The sequence below is a fragment of the Adiantum capillus-veneris genome, chromosome 2 (genome assembly GCF_014529385.1).
Source record: "Adiantum capillus-veneris isolate H3 chromosome 2, ASM1452938v2, whole genome shotgun sequence".
In the NCBI taxonomy this organism is placed as follows: domain Eukaryota; kingdom Viridiplantae; phylum Streptophyta; class Polypodiopsida; order Polypodiales; family Pteridaceae; genus Adiantum; species Adiantum capillus-veneris.
The window spans coordinates 179318195-179340450 of NC_140932.1; the positions used below are offsets into that span (position 1 = coordinate 179318195).

General features: G+C 45.7%; 1 protein-coding gene across 4 annotated transcripts in view; it reads left to right on the forward strand.

Annotated features, from left to right (window-relative positions):
- LOC147464153 (ATP synthase subunit B) overlaps positions 1-22256 on the forward strand; it is a 153410-nt gene that overhangs the window by 86555 nt on the left and 44599 nt on the right. For 3 of the 4 annotated variants that reach the window (XR_015185618.1, XR_015185619.1, XM_086493065.1), the window contains exons 6-7: positions 19221-19260; positions 19492-19635. Coding sequence is in view for 2 of the 4 variants with exons in the window: in XM_086493065.1 (XP_086349191.1) it covers positions 19221-19260; positions 19492-19635 (184 nt within the window). In the remaining 2 variants the exon portion in view is untranslated. The remainder of the gene's footprint in view (positions 1-19220; positions 19261-19491; positions 19636-22256) is intronic. The other variant, XM_086493071.1, reaches the window with a different exon arrangement.

Genomic DNA, 22256 nt, shown 5'->3' on the forward strand with positions numbered 1-22256 from the left:
AGAGCATCTGGACGTAGAGTTTGAGTGTGAGCGCCTGCCCGCACTCTTGTACTTTGAACTCAGATTAATACAAAAAGAAATACCGAAAGGGGTGCCAATCTTTGGGGCCAATATCTCTAGGCACGGAACTCCGCCGGGCCAGTGTCGAATAAATTGTGAACTGTGAACTGTTTTGAAGTGGTTATTTGGTGTTGTCGCGATAGATTCCTGACTTGGAGTGTCCAAGTCTGTTACACACCGGGCCGTGTCGACCATAGTAAACTGTGATTTTAAAGTTGTGAAGTAGTTTGAGTGATTCTCTTCTATCGGGAAATCCGATCCTTCTTCTCGCAACACACATGGATTTAGGCAAGAATAAGATGACTCTTGCCACCTCAAAAACAGGAGGCGGTACAAAAAATTCAAGTGGATTAGCAGAGAACAAGTACGGGCCACCTCGGCCTATGCAGTATCAACTCATGGAGATGCATCGTCAACAACAGGTTGATGAGTGTGCAAAGCAGATGCTCCAGTTTACCAAGGACCCATAGTATGCCAAATTTTTGACCCGATACTCGATGGATGAAGTGCATATTCATTGGAAGAAAGCCAAACGTAACAAGGGAATTGACTTCCCTGGTTACTTGCGCCGAAAATCCTCTTTTGAGAAAGCAAGAAAACATAGGAAGCGTGTACGCTTCGAAGCATTGTCAGTTCGTCCTCATCTTCTTCTGAGAGCTCGGACAACTCATCCTTTTTTGACTCGAGTGATGAGGACAGAAAGGGCAAAAACCGACGAGCGTACTATATGTTTTATTCAAAAAGGAAGCACTTTTACAAGGCCAATCAATATGATTTTTTGGATGACAAGGGCAAGAAGGCCAAGGAATTCAGAGAGGGTGGACAAGCAGTAAAGTTTGAAACCTTTTCAGGGTTTCAAGATGCTCCTAACACTTTAGCCTTTATCCAACAGTTTATAGCATTTTCTGGAGGCCGCTACACAGAGCACTCAAAGATTAGACGGGCGTGTTAGCCAAAGAAGAAGACTGAATTAACGTGGCTCACTCAAGAGTACGAATGAGATGTGAGAACCAATTGGAACCAACTTCGAATGATCAAGGGTGACACTTTGGATGAATACTGTGAAAGATTTTCGGATACTTTCCTTCCGATCTCTTCTTTCAAGAAGATCAGTTTTAAGGAGAAGATTGAGCGGTTTTGTTGTGGACTTCTCAAAGAAATTCGAGACTACTGTCTTGAGAAGAAATCAGAGTCCATTCAACAATTGATGGGACATGCTAAGCGGGAATTCGCTATGCATTCGGGTAACGTGACTTGCCCACCAAATGAACCTTCGACAAGTCAGAACAGAAACAGACGACAAACAGATACACGAACTCGAGTGACGAAAGAACAGAAATATACACGATCTCGACTGACAGAAGACCAGAGAGATGAATATTTCAAAGCAAGAAAGTGTTTTGAATGTGAACAACAAGGACATATTGCTGCACGGTGCCCCAACAAGGCACAAGAATAAGGATGACTGACAGAATGGAAATACAGCACGACGAGGAGATACTCGTTCTAGAACAGATTTTAGATAGAACATTATGAATAAAGAAGCATTATTTTGCTGTATGAATTTATGAAATAAGACTTTTTGCAAGAAGATTTTGAATTTTTAGATGAAACCAATGTTGTATGGAAGAACTTGTTATTTGTGAGCATATAACACGATTATAAAATGAGATGATGATGATGGCTTTGGAGCAGTGATAGCTCTTGGATGAACCTGAAATGAAAAAGAGCGAGAAGATACTCGTTCCGGAACAGATTCTGGCTTTCTAAGATAGGAAAGAGAAAGGTAAAGTGAACTGTGGTTCTTAGTTAAGAACCATCCGACATTGAATGCGAAATGGATGGAGCAGGAGGACCTAGCAGATACTCCTCAGATTTAGAATTTTACCTTGATACTTCTGGTCTAGCTGTGGCTATTCCAAGAGTTCGCACAGATCAGTGGGTTGAATCTGGTGCAGGTGGGATTGCACAAGAGGGGAGTTACTCCGCTCCTTCGTCACAGATTACCTGGACGAAATAGAATCATTGATTTCCCTTTTGGGTTTCAGGGATACGGATGTGCGTCAGTATCCTGCTGAATGACTTTATGAGAGAAGTACTTCGACATGGGATCCCCGAAAATGATTACTCGCACACGACAATGCTTAAGTGGAATGATTGACCAAATGACTGCAACATTTCGGTCTCAGAATCTATGGACGTGATCACGATATGGGATTAGTTAAATCGACATCTGAGAGGTCCGGTGCGGATCTAGATGCAATTGCTAAATACGTCGCCAAGAATCACGGTCCTAGATTCTATGTGATGTGAATGTGAATGTGATCTGAACGTGATCTAATGTGATGTGACTGTCGTCTTTGTACGAGTATTGGATGTGTGTTGTCTAGTGCATCGGTAATTAGAGTCAATGTCTACCGAATTGGTTTATGGCCTCTGTTTTGCAGGCGTAATCAAGGGCGATTACAATTCTGTCAAGAGGGGGGTATGTCACAAAATGATGACGTGGCAGTACTGCCCGGCGAGACAGTAAGGATAGAAAACGTGGCAACAGATGACGTGGCTGGCTGTACGGCATGCTGACATGGTAGCTGTATGGACGTCCGTGAAACGCACTGACAGACTTTTGCGTGACAGCCTTTACGAAATCTTGCTTATTGCGCTGACTGTACAATTTGCGTTGGTGCTTTTTACTGGGAGATTTTGAGTTAGAAGCTTTTGGAACTCATTGCTTATGAGTTTAATTGCTTTTGGGGCTCTGCTTTTGGCATCCCTTGCAAGAATAGAAAGGGCCCAAGGGTCCACTCTTGAGGGCATCTGGACACAGAGTCCGAGAGCTGAGGACCTGTGGGAGTTGTACTTTGATCAAGCATTAATATAAAAGAAATACCGAAAGGGACGCCAGTCTTTGGGGCCAATCTCTCTGGGCACGGAACTACGCCAGGCCTTGTCGACCAAATTAAACTGTGATTTTAAAGTTGTTAAGTATTTTAAGTGATTCTCTCGTGTCGTGTCGGATTCCCGACTTGGGGTGCCCTACTCTTGTGAGAGACCTACACCCTAGCAAGAGGAGCAGAAGTAGAAGAAGAAGAAAGTCTTCCCCCATTCGACGGGGCCTAAACATAAAGCAAAGACACACACACACACACACACACACACACACATTTTGCCCTTGATGTTGGGGACATATCCCCCGATATCTTGCAGCTTTCCTATGTTTGCTTCTAGCCGCCTTTACATTGTGGAACGCTTCTGTGTTCTTTCCTTTCTATCTATTTCTTGAAGAAAGGAAAAAGATCCATTTCTTGCTGATGGAACATGCTAAGATTGCGTTGGCGCCACAAAGACCAGAAGGACCAGAATCTGACCCAAGTGAAGAAAGCCTCAAAACATTGAAGGGAAGTTGAGAGGATGCCAGAAGCCCAAAACCGTTTGTGGAAAGTCTCCGAAGGAAAGTCCTTGTGAAGTGACAATCCCAAAGCAGGTGCACAATAGTCTCTTCAGAGCTGAACATCTGACACAAGAAGAAGATCTGATGCGACGTGCAGCAAGGAGAGTTCCAACAGGGAGAACTCCCAACAAGCAGCGCCAAAGAAACAGACGTTCCTTCAGAGGCAAATGGCTCTTCCAAATCGCAGCAAGAGCCTTTCTCCACCATCGATCAGATTTATGCAATGACCATAACGCATTGCAATGATCAGCCAGCCATGAATGACGTGGGAGAGAGGCATAAATGTTGCTAGCAGAAATGGCATCAAAAGAGGTTTCCCACAAAGTCCAATCCGTCATACGGCTTCCATTGGCCAAGGGCGGAACAAGCAAGAAAACAGCCAGCATAAGCTGAAGCTCTTTCCAAATCTGACGATAATGCACACCCAAACTAGAGCGTTCAGCCGCTTGGGAGAAAGAAAGCATAATCCCAGACGTGTCAACCACATCATCCACTGTACATATGCCCCGACAAGAAAGAAAGTATGCTTGATGTGGTGAGCGATCAACAAGAGTAAGTGAGAATGCCCTACTCCAGTGAATGCTTTCCAAGCGTATTGAATTCCCATCTGGATGTTGTCTGCCATGCCATGAAAGATGAGCTGTAACAGCTTTCCAAGCAATGAGTAGACTCGAGGTGACCGAGCAACCAGGAATACAACCATCCATCTTGCCAAATACAACCTCCCAAAGGGAGGTCCGCCAGTGACCAAAGGCGTGTGTGACAACATGCTGACAAAGTGAGGAAACCATGACTGTGCATGGCTGAGACTGCTGAGCAAGAGCAGGTAACAACATGGCCTTCCTTGCTATAACATGGCGGCGAATATCCAAAATATTAAGCCCCCCAAAACGCTTTGGACTGCAGAGCTTCTCTATAGATAACAAACAAAGGCCTTTCTTTCGGGAATCGGTACGCCAAAAATGAGATAGAATATCAGACATAATCAATTGGAGGCGAGGACGAGGCCAATGTAACAATGGCAAATAGAATTGAACATATGCCATCATTATGCTCTGAACAATACGGATCCGAACATGTAACGGCCAAGTAGACAGTTTCCAATAATGCAATTTGACTTGTAGTCTTTGCATAACCCAATCCACTTGCTGGGTATTGGTTACATTCCACCCAGTAGGATACCCCAAGTGTCTAACGATCACGTGCGAATCAATTATCTCCCCAGGCCACAAGAGATGATGCCATTTAATTGCATTAAGATGCAGGAGTTTGGATTTTCTGAAATTGACCTTAAGGCCTGCCGCAAGCCCAAATGTATCCAAAGCTTGCATAATCTTCCGCATGTCATCCTGATTATTTCGAGGCATGAATATGGAGTCATCAGCATAAGCCTGTCCAATAAAATCATTCCCAGTGGGCAATTGCAATCCGTGAAGACGGCCAAGGGAAACCAAGTGATCCAAATACATCAGCAAGGGGTGGGTGGCAATGGCATACAATAAAGCACTGAGGGGGCAACCCTGCCTGACAGAGCATCCAAGTGGCCAAAGATCGGTCAGCTCACCATCAAGAAGGCCAGACGACGTACTGTGAGCATACATGAGAAATACAACATTTGCTATTTTAGGACCGAATCCGAGGACTCGCATTGTGTCAGCAATGAAATCCCACTGTACCGTACACACACACACACACACGCACACATGCAAACTTGCGTAGAAGGATGACACGTGGTTGTTGTACGGATCCTCTGCAAAACGTGTTGACATGCTGACGTGGTAGTGTATGGACGCCGTGATTTTGCGCCGGACTGTTGATGTGGCGATTAAGGGATTTTCAAAATTTGCGCTGGCTGCTTTTAGTGCTAGCTTTTGGGGACCAGATGCGCTTTTGAACTTCAAGCTTTTCATGTAAATTGCTTTTGCTTGCCAAGGGCCTATAAATATTTCTAAGGGCTCACTCTCTGGGATCCTACCGTGTGGAGGTGCAGAGGAGTGCTTTCAGAGTTGTGCCGTGTTCAGGCAATATAAAGAAATATCGAAAGGGGCGCAATAGTTTGGGGCCAATGCTCTTTTGGGGTGGAACTCCACCACTCTGTGTCTCGTGTGCCTTGTATTTCTTTTAATTCAGTTTTTTTGAAGCGTCTAAAGTCTGTTCAATCTGTTCTTTTTCACTGGCATGTGGTGCTCGTTCTGGTACAGACCAGATGCGCTTTTGAACTTCAAGCTTTTCATGTAAACTGCTTTTGATGGCCAAGAGCCTTTAAATATTGCTAAGGGCTCACTCTCTGGGATCGTATCGTGTGGAGGTGCAGAGGAGTGCTATTAGAGTTGTGCCGTGTTGAAGCAATATAAAGAAATATTGAAAGGGGCGCCACAATTTGGGGCCTGTGCTCTTTTGGGGTGGAACTCCATCACTTCGTGTCTCGTGTGCCGTGTATTTCTTTCAGTTCAAGCGTCTAAAGTGCGTTCAGCCTGTTCTTTTTCGTTGGCACGTGGTGCCCGTTCTGTTACAGTGGTATTAGAGCTTTAGTCATGTGCTTTTGTGAAAGCATAACGGTCCTTCCAAGAGCAGACAAAGCAAGATGACGCTTCTAGATTTCACAAGAATTTTTTCTAGCTTTTGGGGAGAGAAAGATCCAAGGAAAGCTTCACAGTTTTGCAACAGTTTGACAACATCTACGCCATGGGGGCTCACTCGAAGAATTAAAGATCTTTCAAGCCATCGCTTTCCTAAGAGAAAGTGCCATGCAGTGGTGGATGTCTATAGCTACCAAGCCGCACACTCCAAGGACTTGGCAAGCTTTCAAGAAATTTTTTGCCCGAAGCCACATGACATTTGACATCTTCCTTTGAATTACAGCATCTGGCAGAGTGGGGTATCTTAAAATGCTTGCCATGGAAACCCTAACATATTACAATTTGAGATTTCTAGACATCTATCATCAAGTGTCTCAAGTTGATAACCTAGGAGGTCCAACGCGATTGCTATATCATTGGACTGCCATCACCGCTACGGGAACATTGTTTGTTTAAGCCAGTTCCGACCATTCAAGAGCTTATGGGCCATGATGCGGTCGGCTACAACCTTATGGAAGGAACCTAACCCTAACTTTGGTGCATGTCTCAGGGCGGAAAGCGAGTCGTCTTTTCGAGCTTGACTGACCAGGATACACCGAGAATGCTTTCTAAGTTTGATTTAGAAACCTTTTGAACTTTGATTGTGAATGTGTTTGAGAAATTGTTTGAAAATTACTGTGTGAAACTCGTCTGAAATAGATGTTATCTATTTTGAAGTTGTCTTGATGCCAATTTGAGATTGCTTGATTTTGATTTTGATGCTGTCTTCAGTGGTTCGTAATTTACTCCCGAGAGGAGTATTGAATGGAAACTTGGTGCTTGAAAATGATTGAATATCTTCATCTCGGGTTTTCGTGGGAGGAGTGTTCATGTTTGTTGGAAACCTCTGAACTACGCAGATTGGGTGTTTGGGGAGCATTTAAATGTATGCTGGAAACCTTTGAACAACGTAAACCGGGTGTCTGGGAGCGCTTTCTTGTATGCTAAGAATCTCAAGGGATGACTACGGTCTGGGGAGCGTTTGGTTGTATGGGTCCTCTAAGCTCATGGCCCAGACCTTTTAGGTTACTTGCGGGGGAAGTGAGGAGGTAGTCATTGAGTATCTTCATGCCTAAGACCGTCTGTTTGGGAGGAGTGCTGAGCAGCGGCGTTTGTTGTGTCTCGTAACATGCATATGTAAGCATCTATGCTGCATTGTGATGTGCCATCCACTGATATTCCTAATTGGGTGAGTTTGCCTGGGTATGTAACGTTAGTGCATCAAGACACCCCTCTAAGGATCAACGTGGTTTGGGTGTAATGGCTAATTTCGCTACACCAGAATATCAAGAGCTCCGATATGGAATAAGAAAACTGAATGACCCTCAGGATTGACCCTCGGATATTTTGAGCTAACTTGAGTTGTTTTGTAGATGTAATCATGGACGATTACTCTTCTTTCAAGAAGGGAGGGATGTCACAAATTGTTGACGTGTCAAGACAGAAGACCTAGAGGGTTAGGGCTCCCCGAGCCTAACCCTAGCCAACCTACAGATCCTGGCCGAGGGGCCTAAACCCTAGCAAGAGGAGCAAAAGAAGAAGAAGAAGTGTTCCCAACTTATGGCACCCCATCCAACGGGGCCTAGATATAAAGCAGAGAGATAGACACCAGTGTTGCCAAGAAACGCGTTTCTTCACTCTTGAAACGTACGAAATGTTTCAGAAACGTTTCTGTATGAGTTTGGACGTTTCAAAGGTAAAGTCAAGGCTCATGTTACATTTAAACCTTGAAGCCTCTTGTTCTTTATTTCGGTCATGAAATCCGCAATGTCATGAATGTAGCTTCTGTCTTGCTTCTAATGATGAAAGTTAGTCCTATTCTCCCTCTTTTTCATGTCTAATTGTAAGGTAATGCTTAAAACATAGATCTCAGTTTGCACGAAACTTCTGTTTCGGCGTTTCTTTCTCGGACGAAACCGTTTCGAAACTTTTGAAACTCGTTTCGAAACTCCGTGGCAACTATGACACACACACACACTCTCTCTCTCTCTCTCTCTCTCTCTCTCTCTCTCTCGTAGAAGGATGACATGTGGTTGCTGTACAAACCCTTCGCAAAATGTGTTAACATGTTGACGTGGTAGTGTACAGTCACCCAGATTTTGCGCCAGATTGCTGACAACGTGGCACTGTATGGATTTCTGAAATTTGTGTTGGCTGCGTTTAGTGCTAGCTTTTGGGGACTAGATGCTTTTAAAATTTAAGCTTTTCATGTAACTTCTTTTGATGGCCAAGGGCCTCTAAATATGTGCTAAGGGCTCACTCTCTGGGATCCTACCATGTGGAGGTGCAAAGAAGTGTTGCCAGAGCTGTACTGTGTTGAGCAATATAAAGAAGTATCGAAAGGGGCACCACAGTTTGGGGCCAATGCTCTTTTCGGGTGGAGCTCTGCCACTCCGCGTCTAGTGTGCCGTGTATCTCTTTCAATTCAATTGTTTTGAAGCGTCTAAAGTTTGTTCAATCTATTCTTTCCATCAGCATGTGGTGCCCGTTCCGTTACACCTGTCCCAGCCACAACGTGGTGGCCTGCTTCCCTTGCCCTCTTTTGCGAGCAGATTTCCTTGAAGCCCCCCAGCTTCGTCACACCCTTGGCCTACAACGTTGTCCCTGCCGGCTCTAGTTGTGCCGTTGCTGCCCGTTGCACTGATCTGGTCCATGGCCACCACCCCTGCCTTCTCTATATCCCTACCCAACGCCCAAGCTGCTGCCCAACTTTCCTCAACAGAGAGCCCGTCGGGAGAAGGTTGCTTGATCTTGTTGGTTCATCGATGCCTTGCATGTTTCGGGTTTGGTTTTCCTCTTTTGATGATTTTTCCTCTTTTCTTGTTTCTTGTTTGTTCTTGCTTTTATGTGGGTCTGTGTCTTCGAAGGCTTGCTTTTGGGTGTGTGTGTCACAACCTGCTGACGTGTCAAGCGAGTGAAGAACGGAGGCAACTTACACATCCTGGCTGAGGGGCCTAAAGCCTAGCAGAAGAAGCAGAAGAAGTTTCACAAATAGGCAAAGTCTTGACGTGTGGCCTATTTTTAAAGAGGAGTTCCCACCAACTTATGGACTTTGTTCGATGGGGCCCAAGTGACTAGAGTGTAATAAAGCAAGACCAACGCACACACACACACACATACAAGATGCGCAACCAACTGATGACGTGGTAGGACTATACGGAAGTCCCAGATTTCATGTTGGTAGTGCTGACGTGGCAGCTGTATAGATTCGTGTAAAATGTGTTGACAATGCTGACGTGGTAACTGTACGGATTTTCGCAAAACGTGCTTATTGCTTTTGGGCGAGATGCTTTTGAGTTTGAAGCTTTTCATGTAACTGCTCTTCATAGGCCAAGGGCCTTTAAATATGTGCCATGACCAATAGAGTTCTAAAATGTTCCCCTTGTCATTCCGAAGGTAATGACGCGAATAGATTTCGTGGCCCAAAATAGCAATTTCCTAATTTTTAGGAGATGCTTCCGTTGGGCTCCCATTGGTCTTCTAACCATCTATCCCCATTGGGACCACATCCAAAAATGCATGTGGCCCCCCCAACTGCCGGGTACTTTCTTTTGGTGACCCCACCTTGACTTTGTGCCTTCATTGAGTTCACGTCCTAGTATCCACCAACTTGCTAAGTGCGATGGGGGGACCTACATGATCTTGAACTGAGCCTAGACATCCTCTTACTATACAAATTCCAGTGCCGACCAACTTCTCGTCTCCGGGTGAAACTACCGTTCACATTGGCCATACATGTCCGACTATTTGCAACTTCAAAAAGAGGGTCTCAAAAATAAAACAAAAATCATTGAAAAGAAACCAACAACTAAGGTTAGCGGTTGCCACATCCTCGTGACATAGTTAACAGTTGCCACGTCCTCGTGACAGTAACTGTATGCTCCTTTGTTGCCCTCTGAGAGCTTGCTTTCAAATGTGTGTGTGTGTGTGTGTGTGTGTGTGTGTGCGCGTGCGCGTTTGTGTGTGTGTGAGTGAAAGCTTGTCCTTAGAGTTTGTTTTGTTTGCTTTTCCGTTTTTGTTGCTCTCGTTTTGTTTTCTTTCCTCCTCTTTTTGTGGGCTTGGGTTGTTTGTTTGGCTTGGGTTTTGTGTTGTTGCTTGTTGGCTCTTGGTTTGTTCGGGGCTGGCTGGCTGCTCTCATCTTTGCTTGCTCTCCCAAGATTCTTCAACCCATTTTCACCTCCTGGATGCTGTTTCAAAGCCTCCTACATTGTCTTCTTGAAGTCCCCTTCCCAACTATGGTCTTCAGGAGCCACCTTTGGCAAGTGGACTGCTCTCAATTTTGGATGAAAGCTCCTTGACAGCTCCGGTGCAGCGCTTTGTTACCCACCTAGTATTAGAGTTCAGACTCCTGTACGGTGGTGGCTCCAATTTCTCCAAGGAGCGGATTAGGGAGTGAGGGTGGTTGTGTTGTTGGATTTGACCCAAACTTATAAGTTGTTCCAACTTATAGGATCCCGTCCGATGGGGCCCTAGGGACATTGGATTAATTTAAAAAAAAGCATTGGCAGACAGGCTGTACAGATCACCACGAATTGCGTTGGTAGGCTGTACGGACGGCTGTAATTCGCGTTGATAGTGTTGACAAAAAGGATTTGCGTAAGTTACGCTGGCTGGAGAATAGCGCCAGCTTTTGGGGCAGATTGCTTTTGAGTTGAAAGCTTTTCATGTAACTGCTTTTCATGGCCAAGGGCCTTTAATTAAGACCCTTGGGCCACTCTCGCTCAATTGTGCTGACGAGCCTTCGAGCAGAGAGGACCCGTGGGCAATTGTACTTTGCTCAAGCATTAATCTAAAAAGAAATACCAAAAGGGGCGCCAATCTTTGGGGCCAATCTCTCTGGGCACGGAACTACAGCGGGCTGTGTCGACTCAAGTAAATTGTGATTGAGTGTTTTGAAGTATTTTAGGTGATTCTCTCTTGTGTGTCATGCCAGATTCTCGACTTTGGGTGTCCAAGTCTGTTACAGTGGTATCAAAGCTCAATCGATTTCTCTTCCACCATGAAATCCGATCTTTTTTTCCGCGACACACATGGATTTTGGTGATGATTCTCGCAAGAATCAAACGAACCCACCCTCCTTACACTTCTGGAGTGGGAGGCAGCACGGGAAATTCAAATGGAACAACAGATAAAGAATACGGGCCACCTCCGCCTACGGAATATCAACTAATGGAGTGCAACGTCAGCAGCAGGTTGATGAGCAAAGCCGATGCTCTAGTTTGCGAAGGATCCACAGTGCACCAAATTTTTGAACCGGCACTCGTTTGATGAAGTGCATACTCAATGGCAAAAAGCCATTGATTCCCCACTAAAGTCAGTCCTCAAGGAACTTGCTGTCTCAAGGATGTTTATTGAAGATGAACTTGATGACGTTGAAAGATGAGTCAACCAACTTTTGGGGGCGAAGAAGCAACCGAAGAAACGCAAGAAGGGAACTGACTACCCTGATTATTTGGGCCGTCAATCTTCTTTTGCAAATGCAAGAAAATAGAAGAAGCATGTACGCTTTGAAGGATTGTCCAGTTCGTCCTCATCCTCCTCTGACAGTGCGGATAGCTCTTCCTCTTCTGATTCTAGTGATGAGGACAGAAAGGGCAAGAAACGAAGAAAGAACCATAAATTTGGAAAGAAGGCTAGGAAAAGCAGACCCTACCGCAGATCTTGACATTTTTCTGACCGTTGTGACAAGGATTCATCCTCTTCTAAGAGTCTGGACTCTGATGACCATATGTTTTATTCAAAGAGGAAGCACTTTTACAGAACCAACCAATATGATTTTCTCGAGGATAAGGGCAAGAAGACAAAGGAGTTCAAGGAGAGTGGACAAGCAGTAGTGTTTGAAATCTTTTCATGGTTTCGAGATGCTCCTAAGGCTTTAGCTTTTATTCAACAGTTTGGCATAGATTTCTCTGGAGGGCGCTACTCAGAGCACTCCAAAATAAGGAGGGCAACATCATATTTGAAAGGAAAAGCACGAACATGGTGGTCCACTTTTCCCTTAAGGAGAGAAGCCCCAACAAAGTGGTTAAAGTTCAAGCGGAACGAGATGTGATTACCGCTTGGAACCATCTTTGGATGTCCAAGGCAGACACTTTGTATACATATTGTGAGAGATTTTTGGATGGTTTTCTACTTGCCTCTTCTTTTAAGGTCACTTTTAAGCAGCGATTTTGCTGTTGACTTCCCAAAGAGATTCGAGGTTACTGCCTTCAACAAAAGTCCGAGTCCATACAACAACTGATGGGACATGCTAAGCAAGGATTTGCGATGCATTTGGGTAACCTAACTTACCCCACTGATCATGTTTTGACACCAAGGACCGGACAAAATTCGACAAATGATAACAGAAGAAGAAGTTTCAGAAAAGGAAGGACACACGACCTCGACTGATTGAGGAATAGAAATCAAAATACCTCAAGGAAGGGAAGTGCTTTGATTGTGGAGAACAAGGACACATATATGCAAGGTGCTCCAAAAAGGCACAGAGAGGACAATCAGAAGATAGGCCAGAGAGTTCCAGAGCAGCTGAAGAACATGGCAAAAAAGGAAAGATGAAAGCAGGACTGGTACCAAATTGTGTGGGGACCGACCAGATCAGATGGATGAAAGCACAAAACTTTGTCGCGCATGGGACAAAGTACGAGATCAAGAAGCCCTCATCTTCTTTGACGAAGGAGCCAAGGCCAAGTTCATTTCACTTGAATTGGCGGCTTGACTTGGAATTACGCCCGACAGAATGAGGGCACAGGCAGAGGTAGTTCCAGCGGTATCCGGACGGGATGTTGTCATTACACCTGTCATTGGCAAACTCCTTTTGCATTGTCATGGATATTTGGGGCACGAGGACTTTAACATCATGCCTTTGGAAGGGTGTGACGTCTCTTAGGAATCCCTTGGCTCCACAAGAACATGTACTTGATATAAAATTGAAGGGCGAGTCCGTCCCAATTTTATCGGCTTCGGCCAGATGAGATGCTTTTGAGTTTTAAGATTTTCATGTAACTGCTTTGGCCAAGGCCCTTCAAATATGTGCTGAGGGCTCAGTCTCTAGCACTCTTCTGGGTGAAGGTGCAGAGCGTGAGTACCGGCATTGTACCGAGTTCAAGTAATATAAAGAAATTTCAAAAGGGGCTCCAAGGTTTGGGGCCAGTGCTCTCTCGGGGTGGAACTCCGCCACTTTCTGTGTCGTCTCTCTTTGAATTCATTTGTTATTGAAGTGCTAAAGTCTATTTTTTTCGGTTGGCACGTGACAGTGGTATCAAAGCTTCAGGCGTGTGCTTTTCTAAAAGCATACCTATCCTACCAAAGAGCAGACAGAGCAAACCGGCTCTTCCAAAGTCTACTGAAAATTGTATTGAAGAATCTTCGTGTCTCGACCCCGGACTTATTAGCTACTCCCACCCTTACTTCATCGCGCATCGGGCGCGCTCCTGTCTTCACCGCTCATGTCTTACAGGGCATAAGCCAATTAAGATCACTTGGAAGAGAAGGATTCAGATTTGTTTCAAGTCACTGTTTTTCTCAGAAGTAGTGCCATGCAGATGTTGATGTCTACAGCTACCAAGCAGCATACTCCAAGTACTTGGCAAGCTTTCAAGAAATTTTTTTTGCTCGAAGTTATACGGTTTCTGACATTTTCCTTCGGAGTGCAACTTCTGGCAGAGTGGGGTATCCTGAAATGCTTGCCATGGAAACCCTAGCAGATTATAACTTGAAATTTCTCGACATCTCTCAGTAGATGTCTCTTCACGAGCAGATGACCTTGGAGGTCCAGTGCAATTGCTATCTTGGGACTACCATCGCCGTCAAAGAAACACTGTTTGTCCAAGAGCTGATGGACCATGCTGTGCTCGGCTACGACCTCATGGAAGGAACCTAACCCTAATTTTTGGTGCAGGTTTCAGGATGGAAAGTCAGCCGACTTTTCGAGCTCGACTGATGTCAACTGAACAGACTTTTAGCACTTCAATTACAACTGAATAGAGAGAGAGAGAGAGAGAGAGAGAGAGAGAGAGAGAGAGAGAGAGAGAGAGAGAGAGAGAGAGAGAGAGAGAGAGAGAGAGAGAGAGAGAGAGACGACACGCGACACGGAGTGGCGGAATTCCACCCCAGAGAGTATTGGCCCCAAACCTTGGCGCCCCTTTCGGTATTTCTTTATATTGCATCAACATAGTACAAGCTGGTACTCAAGACTCTGCACCTTCTCCAGGAAGCATGCCAGAGAATGAGCCCTAACCTCATATTTAAAGGCCCTTGGCCTGAAAGCACTTACAGTGAAAAGCCTTCAAAACTGAAAAGCTTCTGGTCCAAAAAGCTGCCAACGTAAATCCGTACAGCTGCCACGTCATCAGCCAACGCAAAACGCGGAAATCCGTACAACCTACCACGTGATCATGCCAGCGTAATTTTTGAAAATCTGTCACGTCATCAGTTTTTGCGTGTGTGCAGGTCCTCCTTTATTTTAATCCTTTATGTCACTTGGGGCCCCATCGAACGGGGTCCCCATAAGTTGGTAAGACTTCTTCTTCTGTTATTGTTCTTCTTAGGGTTTAGGCTCCTCGGTCCACATCTGCAAGTTGGCTCCATTATTTAGGCTTTGAGACGTAAGCAGTTTGTTACAGACCCTGATCCAGTGCATTGCAGTTCCTACAACAATTCGCCAACATCTATGCTTTGGGAGATTATACAGAAGAATCCAAGATTTCTCGAGCAACGGGATTTCTTAAAGATTATGCCATGCAAACCGCATGCTCCGAAGACCTGGCAAGCTTTCAAGACAATATTTGCACGCAGTTATATGACTTCTCTCTTTGAAGTCCGGATCTTGGCAGAATGGGGCAACTTGAATATCCTTGCCACAGAGACCATGGATGACTATAACCAAAGGTTTCTCGATGTCTACCTTCCGGTGTCCTCCTTTAAATTGATTTCCATGGAGGACCAATGCGAGCGATACACCATTGGACTACCATTATTGCTGCAGGAATATTGTCTATCCAAGCAAGTCTCAACCATGCAAGAACTTATGGACCATGCCATTGTCGGCTACAAATTGATGAAGGGAAAGCTGGAGTTTTCAATAGAACCAACTCCGGCCACCAACCAAACCTCTCAGCAACAACGAACAAATTCTCGGGAGTCTTGTGAAACCCAACCTCAAAGGCCTCGTCTGACACAACGTCAACGAGAAACCCTTTTACAAGAAGCCCGATGCTTCGAATGTTTTCAAACAGGGCATACATTCACAACATGTCTTGAGCGAGCCTCAACGTCTTTACAACAACCTTCTGCTCCCACGAGAGAACGATCCTCAAGGCCACCTTCGGCTAAGAGAGCTGGACCCGCTATTGGACTAGTCCCTGATATCTATGGCATACGCCTTGAGAGTACAAACGCATTATGTTGAGCATATGGCAAAGTCAACGGCTTGAAAGTCCTTATTTTCTTTGACCCCGGAGCTATAGAGAACTTCATCCATCCAGAATTCTTGAAGCAGATGCACTTTGATTATGATGCAAAGGATGGAGAAATAGAAACCGAGCTAGCCACCGGGCAAACTCAGAAAATGGTACCGCTCATTGGTGCTCTTCCAATGACTATCCAAGGTTATCATGGAAAAGCCGATTTCCACATTATGAAGTTGGGCAATTGCGAGGTTCTCTTGGGAATGCGTTGGCACCACAAGAATGATGCGACTCTCCACATTCGAAACCGAACCATTACCGTGATATTGAAGGACAAGCCAATTGTCCTCAAAGTTCTGCTGTCCGAACAGAAAACTTGAATGAATTTTCTAGTTGTTTTGTAGTTAGATACTTCTGAACTCTGTTTGAGAAAGTATAGTTTGAAATGGATGGTATCTGTTGTAAACTTGTCGTGGCGCTGATTTGAATTGTTTGACTCTGGTTTTGATACTGGTTTCATTGACTGGAGATTTACTCCCGGTGGAGTAGCGAGAAATGTTGTTTTGGTATTGTCTGAACCTCGGAAGGACGTAGACGGGATGTCTGGGCAGCGTTTCGTTGGATGCTTGAAAACCTCGGAACGATGCAAGCAGGATGTCTGGGGAGCATTTTGTTGTATGCTGGAAAACTTGCGAACGATGCAGACGGGATGTCTGGGGACCGTTTGGTTGTATTTTGGACTCCTCTGTTGGGCTCTGTCCTTTAGGCCATGCCACGTCATCACTTTGTGACATACCCCCCTCTTGAAAGAATTGTAATCGCCCTCGATTACGTCCTCAAAACAGACATAGAACAAATGCTACTTTAGTAGACACTGACTCTAAGTACCGACTTACCAGACCACACACATCCAACACTCGCATGAAGACGACAGTCATTGAACATTCACATCATATTCACATCACTATCCCCATCGAGATCTTAGATGAGAATCATGATCACTGTAACTTATTTAGCAATCACATCTAAACGGCACTGATCTTTTCACGGATGTCTTGATCGACTAAATCTCGTTACTATCACATCCACATCACCCCTCAGGTGACTAAGACAGAACCTTCAAACGACGCAGATTGCGGTCTGGGGAGCGTTTGGTTCTACCAGTCCTTTGAATTCATAGCCCGGACCTTCTTAGGTTATTTACGGGGGGAGGGACGAGGTAGTCGTTGAGTAGCTTCATACTGCAGACTGTCTGTCTCGGGGGAGTGCTCGCGACGTTGTTTGTTGTGTCTTGTAACATGCATATGTGAGCATTTGTGTTGCATTGTGATGTGCCAACCACTAAATATTCCTTATTGGATAAGACACTTATGGGAAACCAACGACCTAGGATATCAAGAGCTCCGATCTAGAATGAGACTCCTTGTTGGATGAGATATTTCAAAAAAATCAACGACCTAGGATATCAAGAGCTTCGATCTGGATTGAGAAAACTGATTGTCCCTCGAAATATCCCTCGTAATGTCCCTTGGAATGAACTTGAGTTTTGTAGATATACGATAATCGCGGACGATTACTTTCTTTCAAGAAGGGGTGATGTTACAAACTGTTGACGTGTCAAGCCACTGAAGAACGGTGCCAACCTGCAAATCCCGATCGAGGAGCCTAAACCCTAGAAGCAGTAGAAGAAGTTTCACCAACTTGCAAAGTCTTGCCGAGTGGCCTATTTTAAAAAAAAGTTTCCACCAACTTATGGGACCCTGTCCGATGGGGCCTAAGTGACTTAAAGAGATTAAATAAAGTAGGACCCACACATGCACAAATCTCTTGCGTAAAGTGTTGATGACGTGGCTGCTGTACGGCACTCTTGCAAAACACGCTCACATGCTGAAGTGGCAGATTGTACGGATAGTCTCGAAATTTGCCCTGGCACTGCCAGGTGGCAATTGTACGGATTTCCGTAAAATGCCATGGCAGCTTTTTGGCGCTAGTGCTTTTGGGACCAGATGCTTTTGAGTTTGAAGATTTTCATGTAACTGCTTTTCATATTGTACCAAGTTCAAGTAATATAAACAAATACCGAAAGGGGCGCCAAGGTTTGGGGCCAGTGCTCTCTTGGGGTGGAACTCCGCCACTCCTTGTGTCGTCTCTCTTTCAGTTCAGTTGTTATTGGAGTGCTAAAAGTCTGTTCAATCTGTTCTTTTCCGTTGGCACATGGTGCTTGTCCCGTGACAACAGGTGGCGATTGGTCGGCTAAGAGTATCATCACATAGACTAGAGATAGAGGTGGGGTGAGCTCATGAGATTCCCAGGGAGGAGAGAGTGTGTCGAGTATGCAGAGAGGAGGTGAAGAGTGAGGAGCATTTTGTTTGCAGATGCAAAGCTTATGATGATATTAGAGGCAGATACGAGTCATTATTCAGAGGGCAGCCTACCGTTCGCAAGATCATGCACTCTCAAGATCAAAGACATTTGGGGTGCTACGTGCTAGTAGAGATACAAAGGCATAGAGATACACTTTTGTAGCCACATATAGAGACACAGGTGGGGGGGGGGGGGGGGGGGGGGGGGGGAGATTCACAACTTACAGGGTTTTTTGAGAGGACCACACCTCCTTCACTCCAGGATCCACCCAGGGGAGCGACTCCCGAGCAGGCGGAGATGAGCCCTCGGCCAAACGACGTCCGTGTGTTATCGGATGCTGGGCCCCAAGACTCCACCACAGACAGATCGAGGAGATCCAAGCCTGAGAGTGTGGAGCCGTTGAGGAGAGACGAGCCCAGATGATGGCTCACCCAGCTGCGTGCATCCGAGCAGCCCTTGCTTCGATTCTCCCATGTACCACATTCTACACCCCCCTATTAGCACAGGATGGAGCTAGATTTTTTAACGTCTATGTGAGGCCGAAGTCGGCCTATGAGACAAATCAAGTATACATGTGTGCATGTCTTTTCCTATCTGCTACACCCCCCTATTAGCACAAGATGGAGCTAGATTTTTTAACATCTATGTGAGGCCGAAGTCGGCCTATGAGACAAATCAAGTATACATGTGTGCATGTCTTCCATCAATAAGAAAAGAACAATCCAAACTGTGTGGGGGTGGCGGAGAGAGCATTAGTACTAGGGATGTGCGCATGTCTATATGCTCAGGGTAGTACAACCATGCAGATGCATCAAGCTCTCTCTCTCTCTCTCTCTCTCTCTCTCTCTCTCTCTCTCTCTCTCTCTCTCGTTCGCTATTCAAGTTCAGTTATTGAAGTTTCCATTTGTGTGTTGCTATTGATTTCTCGCTTGGGTGTCCAAGCCTGTTACACAAGAGAGGCTGTTGTGGTGAGCACCCGTGCTTGTTGAAGATGAGCTTGCGAATGTGGTAAAATTGATGCAGTAGCAGTAAGAAACCACGCAGGGCAGCTAGCTATAACTGCTAGTGTGGGTAGCACTTGCCGCAATAGCTGCAACAGATCTGACAACATGTGGGAGGCTATCAAACAGTAGTACAGAGTTGTTGTGGGCCGATTGCCTCAGCGCGTGCCAGCCGAGATAACATAATGGGTCGTTAATTTTAAGGTTTACTGCTGGTTTGTCTTATCAGTAGTTTCCTTGCCAAATGTCATTTAAGAATTGTTTAAGATTATTTTTTGCCTTGTAAAGAATTTGACATATAATTTCTCCTTGTTATGTTTAGATAGACGAACAAAAGGAAGATCTTCTCCTCCCATCAACAGGTTTGTTCTCAGTAGATACAGAATTTGTGGAATAACGTAATGTTTTTCTCTCTTGTCTTCCTGTTCTTCTCTCTCTCTCTCTCTCTCTCTCTCTCTCACACACACACACACACACACACACACACACACACACACACACTGTCACAAACTGATGACATGGCTGCCCAGTGCACACACACACACACACACACACACACACCCTATGGGGGCTGAAATGGTGGCTGGCAGCAGGGACTGACGTGGCTGGCTGTACCCGAACGGAGGCAGTGCCTCGTGGCAGGCTGTACGGACAACCAGCGGCAGTTTTGGGCGATGCTTTTTCTCTGCGCAAGGCTGGTCACGCAGTTGCTTTATTTTACGCTGGAGTTTTTGAAGGTTGCTTTATTTTATTAAAGCAAGAAAGAAAGAACATTTGCTTTATTTTTACGCAAGGGTTCATAGAGAGAAAAATTCCCTCTGCTTTATTTTTACCAAGCAAGTGAGAGGAGTTGCTTTTTCTGAAGAGCTTTTGAGTTTAACAGCTTTTGGGCGCTGCTTTTAGCATCCCTTGTAATCTTTAAATATGTGAGCATGCCTCTCACAACTTAAAGCATCTCGACGCAGAGTCTGAGTGTGAGCGCCGGCCCGCACTCTTGTACTTTGAACTCAGATTAATACAAAAAGAAATACCGAAAGGGGCGCCAGTCTTTTGGGCCAATATCTCTAGACACGGAACTCTGCAGGGCCAGTGTCGAATCAATTGTGAATTGTGAACTGTTTTGAAGTGGTTATTTGTGCTGTCGCGGTACATTCTCGACTTGGAGTGTCCAAGTCTGTTATAGTGGTAACAGAGCACGGTTGATTTCTCTTCTACGGAAAATCCGATCGATAAATTTTTTCTGCGGCACCTATGGCTTCAGGCAAGGACCAATCGACTCCCTTTGCATCCGGAGATGCGGGAAGGGATCACAACGAAGATTCAGGCAAAGAGTATGGCCCTCCTCGGCCTACTCAGGCGGAGCGTCGAGAGATTGAGCGTCAACGATTGGTCGGCGATGCAACAAAGATGATGCTTAATTTTGCCAAGGATCCGAAAATGGCAAAATATATGAGCAAGACCTCTTTGGAGGAGGTGCACACGCAGTGGCAGAAAACCATAGAACCACCCCGAAAACCTGCTCTCAAGAAACCTTGTACTCCCAAGAAGTATACAGAGAAGGAATTAGAAGCTGTGGTTGATGCACAAATTGCTCAGCTTTTTGACGCGCAGAACAAAGCTAAAAAGCACGGCAAAAAGAAGAAGAAAGGCTTTGTGTAGCGCGGATAATGTGTCGTGCTCTCTACAATGTGGGTGCCCCTCAGTGCAATGTGCGTGACAATCTCACTCAAACGAATGGAAACTCTCTCAAATAGAATGAAACACAGAAACAATGGATAACAACAGAGACACAACGGTGGACCAGAACATGTGGACTCGAGTAGCTCATAGAACCATGTACAGACTCTGGCGTGGTAGCACACTCAGCTCCAGCCCAAGACTCACAGGTACAAATGGGGTGTCGAGGCTCAGATGTGCAGGGACGGTGAAGCAGTGCTCTGTGCAAGACTCACTCTAGACGACTACGTACAAGATAATGCCACTGGCCCAGAACGACTACTCATATGTATCACCATAAAGAGCCACCAACGGCTCATAAATGTCAGCCATGTGGTGACCTGGCCACGAGGTCCACTAGACCACCGTCGGTAGGTACCCTGCCACATGTCACTCCCAGACCAGAGGGTCCATCCAGTGTGAACCAGACCAACTGTAACCAAGTGTCCAACTGTCTGTCCTGTGAAGTGACATAGCCGGGCTACAGTGTCACTTCATAGGACAGACAGTTGGACAGTTGGTTACAGTTGGTTTGGTTCACACTGGATGGACCCTCTGGTCTGGGAGTGACATGTGGCAGGGTACCTACCGACGGAGTCTAGTGGACCTCGTGGCCAGGTCACCACATGGCTGACATTTATGGGCCGTTGGTGGCTCTTTATGGTGATACATATGAGTAGTCGTTCTGGGCCAGTGGCATTATCTTTTACGTAGTCGTCTAGAGTGAGTCTTACACAGAGCACTGCTTCACCGTCCCTGCACATCTGAGCCTCGACACCCCATTTGTACCTGTGAGTCCTGGGATGGAGTTGAGTGTGTTGCCACGCCAGAGTCTGTACATGGTTCTTTGAGCTAGTCGAGTCCACATGTTCTGGTCCACTATTGTGTCTCTGTTGTTATCCATTGTTTCGGTGTTTCTTTCTGTTTGAGAGAGTTTCCATTCGTTTGAGTGAGATTGTCACGCACATTGCACTGAGGGGCACCCACACTGTAGAGAGCACGACACATTATCCGCACTACAGGTGCTCTCATTTTGGCGATCACGGTGGGACCTCAACTGAAATCTCACTCTGTGAGGTGCAAATCTTGAAGCTTGTTAGGTTTATCTAGCTTCGCCGACCTCGCCTTGCACTGTTCTCGGCTCGCCTAGTCCAACTGGTCTACTCCTCTCACCTGGTCCAACCTGTCCTCGTCCCTCGTCTAGACCTCCTCGACCCTGGTCTAGTCTTCCTCGTCCCGGGTCTAGTCCTCCTCGTCCTTGGTCTAGACCTCCTCGACCCTGGTCTAGTCCTCCTTGACCCTGGTCTAGTCACTTACCTTGTCTGGTCTGGTGGAGTCTAGACCTGTCAAAAGTTTTCTTGCCCCAAGCTTGGTTGGACAGGTGGTCAGTGCATGACACATACAAGGAGGTCAGTCGAGCGTCAAAGCGCACTACTGAGCCCTCTGAAGTACTATCACAGAAGACGACCTTTGACACCTTGTAGAAATCCTTCAACCTCATCACCTATACCTCCACATACCACATCATCCATTCCTTCATCAGGTTCCCCATCTTCCCGATCACATTCACCAGAAAAGCTCTCTCCTATTCTGCTACAGCAAGCTATTGAGCAACAGGCTCAGCAAGGAATCATAGAGCCAC